The sequence below is a fragment of the Apis dorsata genome, unplaced genomic scaffold (assembly GCF_000469605.1).
Source record: "Apis dorsata unplaced genomic scaffold, Apis dorsata 1.3 scaffold_99, whole genome shotgun sequence".
NCBI lineage: Eukaryota > Metazoa > Arthropoda > Insecta > Hymenoptera > Apidae > Apis > Apis dorsata.
The window spans coordinates 1,148,556-1,160,293 of record NW_006263397.1 but is presented as its reverse complement, the minus strand read 5'-3'; the positions used below and the strand labels follow the sequence as shown (position 1 = coordinate 1,160,293).

At 37.5% G+C, this 11,738-nt stretch overlaps 1 protein-coding gene across 2 annotated transcripts in view; it reads left to right on the top strand.

Annotated features, from left to right (window-relative positions):
* LOC102674866 (polypeptide N-acetylgalactosaminyltransferase 2) overlaps positions 1–11,738 on the top strand; it is a 188,873-nt gene extending 177,135 nt beyond the window's left edge. For both annotated transcript variants that reach the window (XM_006612181.2, XM_031508782.1), the window contains 7 exons: positions 6,619–6,717; positions 7,667–7,734; positions 7,876–8,127; positions 8,627–8,842; positions 8,914–9,133; positions 10,498–10,708; positions 11,168–11,738. In XM_006612181.2, coding sequence (XP_006612244.1) covers positions 6,619–6,717; positions 7,667–7,734; positions 7,876–8,127; positions 8,627–8,842; positions 8,914–9,133; positions 10,498–10,708; positions 11,168–11,437 — 1,336 coding nt within the window. In that variant the 3' untranslated portion in view covers positions 11,438–11,738. The remainder of the gene's footprint in view (positions 1–6,618; positions 6,718–7,666; positions 7,735–7,875; positions 8,128–8,626; positions 8,843–8,913; positions 9,134–10,497; positions 10,709–11,167) is intronic.

The following is an 11,738-nucleotide window of genomic DNA, read 5'->3' as shown; positions in this document are numbered from 1 at the left end:
TATATATATGTATATATCCGATTAACTCGACTCGTTTGAACGTCGATGGACGATTGATAATATGCATTGCGTGCCGTGATTGCTCCGTGATTATCGATGGATGACCTCCGAGTGGATGGAAAATGGAGGAAATTATTATTACCGTACCGGTGGCCGTTTTTTCTTTTCCATCAATGTTTTTCGAACAAATGAACGATATTGAGAGTGTTGTACGCGGTTTCACCAAAATGGGGATGGTATTGTTCTATTTTTCCCCTCTTTTGTTCGGGTCAAGAGTCGAAGAATTCGCACACGTGCAGTGGAAGGAATTAATCGATTTGTTTTTAGATTGATTTTGATTTAAAGCTTGAGTAAAATTGATTTTTGATGTTATGTATGCACTTATCATTATACATCTTATTGATGTTCGTGCCTCTAATCGATTTAGACTGGTCAGTCTTGAATATATTGATTATTGTTCCATTATTTATTCTATCGACTATTGTTTCTCTCCACAATGTTTCTTATATACAGGTTTCATTTCTCCTAGTTTTCTAATTTCCATATTTCCATATTATGCGAACGAAAAGCGCGTGTAATCAGAGATAGATCGGTCATCGTCATCTCGGTCCACCGATTTCAACAGTTAGATAAAGTTGACCGACGACTTAGTTAATTAATTAAACGTTCGATCATGATCGGGCGCAAGTGCATTTCGAGTCGAACAAACTGTACGCTCTAAATTAAATTTCACCCTAGTTTAATCTGATCGAGTGTCGCCGAGGAAGATTCATACCGGTTCCAAACGGGGCGCAATAACTTTTCGATCGGGTGATTGCTCTACTCCCTCTCCGAACGTGATACGATATTATTTCGTTTTTCTCGCAAGAAGCATTGAATGCACGCTGAAATTCCTTCCTTCTTCGAGAATATAGACAATCCACCCGTGATATCGAGCCTCTTCCCATTTCGATCGACGGATAACGCTCCATTGAAACTGAACTCTCATAGATGCGGAAGATACAATGGGAGATAGAACGAAAATATTTCTTTGTGCCTCTTGTGATATTTGGAAACGTATTTATTCGCCTCGTCCCTCGAATAGAATTTTTTAAAAATGTACAATAGGAAAGACATCTTTCTCTTCTGCACGATACAGAAGGTACAGAATATTTTTCATTTCATAGAAATTGCGAGCAAGACTCACGCGCGCAAAGAACAATTCTTTCGTACGTATTATTATTATATCGTGTTTGAAATTTGAAGATAAAAATTAGTCTTTCATCCCCCGCTTTCATCATTTTCCATTGTTGAAATATACATAGCTCATGTTGTATTCTAATATTGTATCGAAAGCGAAAGACATCTTTTTTAATATTATACCAAACCAAGTCCAAATATCTTCTAGAAGAAATGTATTCCATAAATTTCTCTGAGAATTTAATTCGACGTTATCTCGACGAAATATCGATGAAAAGCAAGTAAGTATATATATATCTTCGGTCCCTTTCGAGTTTCATGGAGGAGAGTTTCTGCCACGGAAGGAAGATCAAAGCCGGAATGCTCTATTTCTGTATATTATTCTATCGGTTTCCAAAGCAGAACGGTATGTTTCTAATAAGCTTCGATCCTCGCCACGTGAAAAACTGGAATAACTTGTCACTGGTAGAGTTTCTGTATTATCCTATTCACAAAAGACTGTGAGGATCGTTGATGAAGAACAAGCAATTTAAAATTGCAATGAATTTTTACGAGGGAAAGGAGGAGGGGGTGAACGAAAGGGGAAAATCAATAGGAAGTTTAACGCGACGAATTCTGTCCTATGGATCATCTTAATGAAACGACGATTTTTCCTTTTCATGATTGGACAAAATTAAGACACTTGATGAATTTTGATTTGTTTCATGAAGAGACTATCATTAGCCTATGGTGTACACAAGTATTGAAGAAAAAAAATGGAATTTTAATGGATTTTTAAAAGAATATTTGCAGAAGAAGAGAATCTGCAAAAGATGGTAAAATTTCAAGTCACTGTTGAGCATGATTTAACGATCCTTCATATTCTTTAATCATATTACATTATGAAGCATTTAGAAGATAATCCTAGATGATGATAATCCTGGACCGAAATAACCTAACAATATTAAGGATTTACAAATATTGCCTCGTACTAATTTTTTAAATTAACATCGTTGTCATCCCTAATTAAAATATTCATGATCTCCCTATGCATTACTACGGATTATATGAAATAAGTCTGTCGTTACGAATATGCAAATTTGCCAGATACGTAGATCATGCATATATAAGCAAGTTTAAAGATGGAGAATGTAGAGAATTACTTCACTCTTTAAGAAACCAATTTTTAACGCTCCAATTCGTGAAACTTGAAAAACACCCCTCGTCTTACTCGCGATTTTGAGTATTTCGTTCTAGTACTTTGAACCGTGTAGTACGATCCAAATCCACGTTTACAACATCAGAGACAGTGTCGAATTTATGTCTCTCGCCGGGATGCCTCGTTCCTCGATCTCAGAGTCGAAAGTCCATGAGAAAATCCGGTTCGCTTCGAGAGAGAGAGAGGGTTGAACAAAGGGGTCGAGCGATTTTCCATCCTGAGATCAGACCGTTTTCTGGATTTTACGTTAATCTTACAAAGCATTTTCATGGTGAACGAGGTTGGTTATTCACAGGTTTGAAATATAAGAGTCTACACACACTCACGACTAATAAGCGAGGCGAATATAATTTATTGGATTTTTTTAACGCATATCCGCTACAATTTTTTTGCGTCTCTTTATCTCGCTGTGGAACATATTAAGTCTCGTTTTATCCATTGTATTTTGAGAGTATTTTTGGTCCTGTTTGCAGATTAATTTATCATCTTTAAGATTTCCATACGCAATCATCCTTTTTTTCGAATTTCCATGCTTGATTTTCCTTTTTTTTTTTAATTGTTTCAAGATTTGGAAAAATTCTAAAATATTTTATATATTTTTGTTATTAACAAATAATTTGATTGAAATATAATTATACGTATCTATTTGTTTTCACGATATTTTAATTACAACAAAATATTTACATAACATGATACTAATAACCCAATAGCGTTAAAAATGGAATTAATTTCTCCTTTCTCCATAATTTTTAAAATTGCATCGACTCCTCTAACTTCTGTTACGACAAATGATAATTTTACTATGACATAAATTATGCAGTCGAAGTTCTACAATTCCTCTTTCTTATATCCACGGGAGAAAAAAAAAAACAAGATAATATATTCAAGCGTCGCGCATTAAAACCGCTTGGACGGAATTATTTTTAAACTTCGAACGAGAATATCCGATGACGTCGACCGGATCCTGAAAAATCCGCTCAGCTGGGATTTGCGCTGACGGCTTCGAGAGCGCAGTTTCGAAATACTCGCGCATGGGAATATGGGAATTAATTAACGTGAAAGGGGTTGGAGAGAATTTTTTATTTTTTTGAGGGAGAAGGGGGAGGGAGGGGGAGTCTCGAGCTTGGCATGTTACCAATTATACTCGAATAGATATTTCTATGGAAATTCACTGGAAACAAGGATTCTGTGTTATCATTTAAAATGTATTATAAAAAATAATATTCGTCATTACCTGCAGCTTATGAAATAATATATTTTTCTTTAAACCACTAATATAATATAAAACAAAAATTTTAAATACATGATAATTTGATAAATATAAATTTCCAAGAAACAATTAATTAAACTATTAATTTTCGTAGATTAAAAATTACTTTTGTTTTATATTATCATTATACTACATTTTAAAAAAACAAAAGATTAAACCTATAATCTTTAAATATCCCCAAAAATTAATTTTTGCCTTCCAATTCCATATTTCAAACAAACAATCCCAAATAGCGATTTTTCCTCGTGTTAATCTATATATTTCTATTCATTTCCGGTCTCATCTTCTTTCCATATATTCGAAAGCCGATCATTTTCGAAAATATATCAAAATGTATTCCGCATAAAATTCCGCAGTTAAATTGCACTATGGATAACCGGAAATTCACCGTGTCCCATGTTCATTCATCGGCCATTCAGATTTATTTCCCGTGTCGGCCCAGGGTTTCTCCTGGGCCGCGTTGATCCGTTGTAACCACTTGGCCGTATCCACGAGTGCATTTCGATGTGAGATCCGGATGCGGCGCAGGATTAAACCGGAACTCGTTCGAATCTCGCGCGGATCGCGACCGTCCATCCTCGTTTTCCCAACGCGTGCATGCAATGCTCCCGGGTTAAATTTATACAATATTGTTCCCGAATTCGCTTCATTTTTCTTTATACCTTTATACTTTATGCTCTTCGACTTTTTTATTCATCTCTCGAGAGCCGATATCTTTCCATGGCGCGTGATAATCGCGTCACGGATGGAACACGAAGTTATTACGATCGCTCGATATAAAAAAACGATATGGAATTTTAGAACGATGCCTTACAATTATAATTTCATTGGATTTATGGAATGATTGAATTTCTTTTTCTTTTTTTTTTTTCCCCGTTCGAAGTATTGATAATTTTATCAACCCTTTCTTTTTAGAGATAAGGATAATTGTCTTTTATTGATCGTTTGCTATTAATACCGCGGAAAGAAAATATAAAAGAATTTCCAACAATTGAAATGTACAATTCAAACCACGTCATATCTCTTATCTATCTATCTAACATCCAAGATCATGTTCGCTTAAACAATTTCGACTCGAAGCTCAGAATTTTCTTACCAAAGAAACGATCAAATTCTTTCGCGCACATATATATATCTTTCGTCGAAAAAGATCGAAAGTTCCATTCACCGTTTTCACGAGTAATTTTCCCACGATTCCCGAATATTTTCAACGATTCTCCGTACAGAGGAGGCGATCGTTTCGATCGTTAAATTCGCAAATTCGTACACACGGATCTCTCGTACAAACGCGATTTCCCTGTGTCCCCCAGCCCCTCCTCCACGGCCGATTTTGTTTCGCCGGCTCAGTGTCGCGTGTAAACGGTCGTGCACGTGTCCCGAGAACTCGATGGGATCGAGCGCCGTGCGTTATCCACTTTAACGTCGGGGCCAAAGCCCGAATTGCAGTTTCGAATTAAACCGTCCGGATGATCCGTCCCGTCTGGCCCGCTTTAAGGCTCGTTTGCAATTTCGTTGTCGGCAAATATGTTCCCGACAGCCGGCGCTGCTTCGTTGCCTCCGCTCCACGGGATTATGCTCCCATGAATTAGACACGATCCCTCGGCTCTCCCCGTCCAATACGGATTTCAAAGTAGATAAACTGCTCGTAATCAATGCCTAACGAGGGAAACGCGCGACCAATTATCGATTTTCAAGTTTACTTATGCGTTTAATTATACATGTGTAACCAAATTTTTCCAATCGATCATTCTAATCTTCAACTGATCCCAAAATATCCTCGCTTCGAAGAAATCTCTTCCACGAACAAACTTGCCCCTCCACCTTTTCTATTATTGAAACGAATCAACTATACAAAGCATAGTTTCTTCCTAATTTTTCTTGAAACACCGTATTAAGCATGGAAGAAAAATTTTTCGTCACTCGTCGCCTTGTTCCCAACAATGTAATCTTTCAGAATCGGTTTTAATTCGGCAATTTTCCTCCGTCGAATTCGTCACGGGATTGGAGGAACGCGGAGAGCTCTAATGTGACAACGAAGTTAGAAGAAGGGTGCAGTCACAATGTTCCGCGGGAAAGTGGTAAATTTTCCAACCGGCTGCACTCTTTCTCTCTCTCTCTTTCTCTCTTTCCAGGTAATAATTCCAGCGATCGATAATCTCATCAGTGAACTTTTACAATTTCGCTGGTGCAATGGAGAAGGAGGAGGATGTTGAAGAAGCGGAAGAGGAGAGGAGGTGCTGCGGAGTGGTTGAAAGCGGTACACGTGGACGCATTCCGTACACGTTCCTCGAGTTTATCTCGGAAAAGTGGAACTGACATATTGGGATCGTTCTGACCGTCTAGTCGCATTTATGTACCCTCCGTGTCGGCGTGCCACGATCCCCCTCCTTTTTCTTCCTCTCCCCCTATTTACTCGCCATCACCCATGGACCAAGACCAAGCTTCAGCTTTTATATACTTGCGCCCAATACAGAGAAGAATTCGAAGAGAATTCGAAAATGAAATATTTCGTTACATTTGGAATATTTTTTTTGTATTGAGAGAATTATCGAAGAAATGGAAAAGAAGATTATATCGAATGCGAATCACAATTACACAGATTACAGGAGGGTTAGAAATAAATAAATAGGATTGGACAGACGATGAAGATTTGGTCGAATCTAATCGAATATTGAAATAATTGATGGATTATCTAATTGTCACAGAGCATAAATAATATGCTTCCATCGATTCTATTCTCAACGTCTCATTGTAATGATCATTACTCTTTTCAAGTTTTAATTAAATAGTTTTATTCCTTTTAATATTCACTGTGCTATTTTCGAATAGTATTTAGGTTGACTATGCTTAACACCGATATCGAAGAATCTTTGATTTAATTATTTCATCTTGTTTATTTGTCAGAGCTCTCTTGTTTGAAATTGTTTATTAACTGGATGGAACTTCAAGAGGAATTCCGTTCTTGTTTCAGGTGTCGAATGAAGCAGTGGAGGAGGGATCTACCCCCAACCTCGGTGATAATTACCTTTCATAACGAGGCGAGGTCGACGTTGCTCAGAACCGTCGTCAGGTATTAACAAATTTGTTTTTCGAATTAAAAATTTATTTGTATAACACGAGTTATGGAAGAATAACAGAAAGAAAGGCGATTAAATGGGAAATCGTTGGAAATGGGAAAATATCGACAGGCAAGAAAATGCATTGGACAAAATTCAACGAAACGAGATTAATATTTCTTCACTGATAACGTACGGCCAAATTCCCACGCGTACAACGTGTAATACTAGATCGAGTTTCACGGAAAACGCGAGAAAACTTTCAACACCGAGAGTCCAGGGAGACGAGGTCTGATGGAATTTCCTAATCATCGTTCCATCATTTCATGCCCATTTATACTCCTCGTCGTAATAAATCACGCGTGAAATTTGAAGAAATGACGTAAAAAGAAAGCAACGATAAAATTATAAATCATTGATTCTTATGAAATTAATTCGCCTACGATGAGTTTTCGATTTGAAACATATTTGTTTCAATGGAAAGGAAATATAGCCAAATATTTTTTTACCTTTGATTATTTATTTATTATATTATAGTTGCTTTCCTTAATAATATTCGTTGTACGGATATTACATCGTATAAAATTTTACATTCCTTATAAATTAAATATTCAATCACGATCAATTCTACTTGACTTATTCTCTATTTTATATTATTAATCCTACAAACTCAAACGAAATTATTTACCGTGAAAAGAAATTTTTTTTCCCCCCCTCGTTCGAAATAACATCCTCTCTAAAAGAAAAGGAAAGAGGAAAACCGTAGACAAATTTATTTAGGGAAATTCATTTAAGAGAGAATTCTTGGTAGAGGTTCGGGCTACATCTCGAGGGTAGTTTACGACACTCGATGGAATTAGAAGCGTTTAATTTCTGCGAGGAAATTTCTCTTGTTACGATCGTCTAACGAGTCTTTTGCAAGAACAGAAAATGATATAACGGAAAATTCATTTTCGATTTCAGCGTGCTGAACAGGAGTCCGGAACATTTGATCAAGGAAATTATACTGGTCGACGATTTCAGTGATCATCGTAAGTTTACTTTCCCAAATTTATAGATTATAGATTCCTCTTTTGGACACCACGAGTTGTAACCTCGTGACTTACTTGAAACTTGCAACCTGCGAGGAGAGCATCGAACGGTGCCACGACAATTCACCTACTTTTTTCCAGCGGAGGACGGTGAAGAGCTGTCGAGGATACACAAAGTGCGAGTGATACGCAACGAAAAGAGGGAGGGTTTGATGAGGTCGAGGGTGCGAGGCGCGGATGCAGCCACCGCCACCGTGTTAACATTCCTCGACTCGCATTGTGAATGCAACGCCGATTGGCTAGAACCACTTCTGGAGAGGGTGGCTGAGGATCCTACAAGGGTCGTCTGCCCTGTTATTGATGTCATAAGCATGGACACCTTTCAATATATCGGTAAAAAATATATAAGGTTTCTCTTTATTCCCATTTTTTTTTTCTTTATCCTGCATTTCCAACAATTGATATTACTTTTTATTTAGTAATTGACACAAGGAATCCGATCATTTTAAATTGCATGAAATCGTATATAAAATAAAAGAACGAAGAAACTTGAAATAGAAGGGAGAATTAAGTGCATAAACAACTGAAAACTTTTATCTCGACTCTCCATTTTTAACCAACTCTCGAATAACTCTCGCACTTCTTCTTCTCAACCATTTATCCCTGGACGGACATAAATTGTATTCTGTTTTTCTCTATTTCTTTTGTTGTTTCAACCACCGTTAAAATAGCATACTTCTCTCGACATTTTATGCGGGAGCAACCAATGTGCTCTATTCAAAAACAAATAAAAAAAATCCAAGCGATACCAATCCGATTAATCAAACCCAAAACTCTTCTATTCCTTTACTCAATCGAAAAATCATCAAATTTCTCGATTTCTCCTTTGTAGGCGCGTCAGCCGATTTAAGGGGTGGTTTCGATTGGAGTCTGGTGTTCAAATGGGAATACCTGAGCCAAACGGAAAGGCAGGCGAGGCAAAAGGATCCTACGCAGGCGATCAGGACCCCGATGATCGCCGGTGGCCTCTTCGTGATCAACAAAGCGTATTTCGAGAAATTGGGCAAGTACGACACGCAGATGGACGTATGGGGCGGCGAGAATCTCGGTGAGTCATCTCTCTCTTATGGCGTTTGTCCGTGAAAATTCGTGGAACGTGATTCGATCCCCGTTTTTCAGAAATATCGTTCCGCGTGTGGCAATGCGGGGGAAGCTTGGAGATTATCCCATGCTCGCGCGTCGGCCACGTGTTTCGAAAACGTCATCCGTACTCGTTCCCAGGAGGCAGCGGTAACGTTTTCGCGCGAAATACGAGAAGGGCCGCCGAGGTGTGGATGGACGATTACAAACAATTCTATTACAACGCGGTGCCTTTAGCGCGTAACATACCGTATGGAAAGTAAGTACGATCCTCTAAACAACTCATATCTCTGGTAAAAAGTATTCGACCACTTTTTCAAAATGGAATGATATTTTTTTGATGAAATTGTTTTTTGAAAAGTTAGAAGAATTAACTTTCTAGAGATTAGAAATTATAATAATTATTACGATCCTCTAAACAACTCATATCTCTGGTAAAAGATATTCGACCACTCTTTCCAAATGGAATGATATTTTTTTGATGAAATTGTACCAAATGATTCCAATCTTTTTTAAAAAGTTAGAAGAATTAATTTTCTAAAGATTAGGAATTATAATAATTATTACTATTACGATTATCTAAACAACTCCTATCTCTGGTAAAAGATATTCGACCACTCTTTCAAAATGGAATGATATTTTTTTGATGAAATTGTTTTTTGAAAAGTTAGAAGAATTAACTTTCTAGAGATTAGAAATTATAATAATTATTACGATCTTCTAAACAATTCATATCTCTGGTAGAAAGTATTCGACCACTTGTTCAAAATGGAATGATATTTTTTTGATGAAATTATACCAAACGATTCGGATCTTTTTCAAAAAGTTAGAAGAATTAACTTTCTAGAGATTAGGAATTGTAATAATTATTATTATTAAAATTAAAATTGATACCTGCCAATTATTTGTATGTCTTCTAATAATTGCTGGTGCTTCATTTTTTGATATCATATTATCGCACACGATGTTATCGAACATAATTTATATTTGAATATAATCGCATTCAACGTGCATTTTCATTCGTCGTCTTTTAATTGATCAAAAATATCAAATTTATATGCGATATTTCACATTGATATATAATACAACGCAATTTATATTGCATGATAATCACGTTCACCAATTAATATATTGACATATAACTTGATCAAAAATAACGAGGCAAAGTTATTAGCCAAAATGTTCAACAATCCTCCCCAATTATTCACGGATCCTCGAAAATGACGAACGTGTTAACAAATAATCGGCAGGTATCAAAAGAAAACGAGACGACGAAAGTATATATATATATTCCTTCAATATAAATTACCTCGCAAGTTACCCTACCACCATCGAGAACAACCATCGATGGCAACAATCTCACGATACACAACACCCACACGTTATTCTTCCGCTTACAATCTATTCATTGTCCAAACTTTCTTCGAGAAACGAAGTTTCTTTTCTTCGAGATCGTTTATCACGGGCTAATTTCTACGGTTCTCCTCGTCTCCCCGCCGGAGAAAAGAAGAAGGAGGAAAAGCTCGATTTACGGGCCGAAATACCGATAGCCGATTTCATTAAAACGCGTCAGCGCACGTGAGCGGTGTTAATAAAACAGGGCGTCGCCTACCCTTGTTTCAGTATTCAAGACAGGATGGAGCTGAAGCGGAAATTGCATTGCAAGCCCTTCAGCTGGTATCTGAAAAACGTGTATCCAGAGCTGGTTATACCGACCAGCGAGGGTGGACCCGGTGGATCGTTGAAACAGGGCTCCGCGTGTCTGGACAGCATGGGCCATCTCCTCGATGGAAACGTGGGACTTTACCCGTGTCACGACACCGGTGGTAACCAAGTAAGTATGGCTCTGTGTTATTCATGCTACGCCCCTAGTATATTCGAGTATACTGCGATGAAATAACGATACAAATAACTATTCGCCACGTTTCTATTATCGATCGATATATTCAATTTTTATATTTCAATTATTGTATATATTTTTACAGATGGATTAAAGAATCGAGAAATTTTAAAGAAAATATTGAAGATTCTTGGAATATTTTTTGAATATCTTTCGAAGACTATGGAAATAATGCGTTGAGAGAGATTTTATTGAAATAAATATAGAATTTTTAGTAGGAAAATGAAATGACTTTCGAAATTTTGATTAAAAAAATTTCCTAGATAAAATCAAGTCGCGAGACGAGAATCAATATATTATACGATTTATATTACGATCAATATTACGATATTTATAATCTCGATTGCAAACGATAAATCTCGACTCGATAAATCTCATCTGAATTTCTTACAGGAATGGGGCCTGACGAAGGACGGTCTCATCAGGCATCACGGCCTTTGCCTAACCCTTCCTGTCTACGCGAAAGGCACGACGCTGTTAATGCAGATCTGCGACGGTAGCGAGAATCAGAAATGGAGGCACCTCGAGGGCGGTTTGATCCGCCACTCGAGAATTCCTGTGTGCGTGGACTCGAGATACCACGCGCAAAAAGGAATCACCGCTGAAAAGTGCGACTCGAACGCCGAAACGCAGAGGTGGCATCTTTACAACCACAATCATTAGCTTCCGAGTGTGATCAGTAGTGGCTCGTGAAGACAACGGTGCCGTCGTCACTCACGAAGGGCCGAAGGGGTGCAATATTTGATCAGAAGAAGAAGGGTCGACCTGATAAGGGAAAACGATCTAATCGATCCGAGATCGAAGTTGCTCAATCGGACCCGTAAATGATGACTCGAAACAGGGGTTCGTTGTTACGAAAAGACCTTCTCCACGTGACGCGTGAAGATGAAGAAACGATTTATATATTATAGGAGAGTGATATATCGATCTAACGTATTCATAGTTTTAACGAGACTGTGCGTTG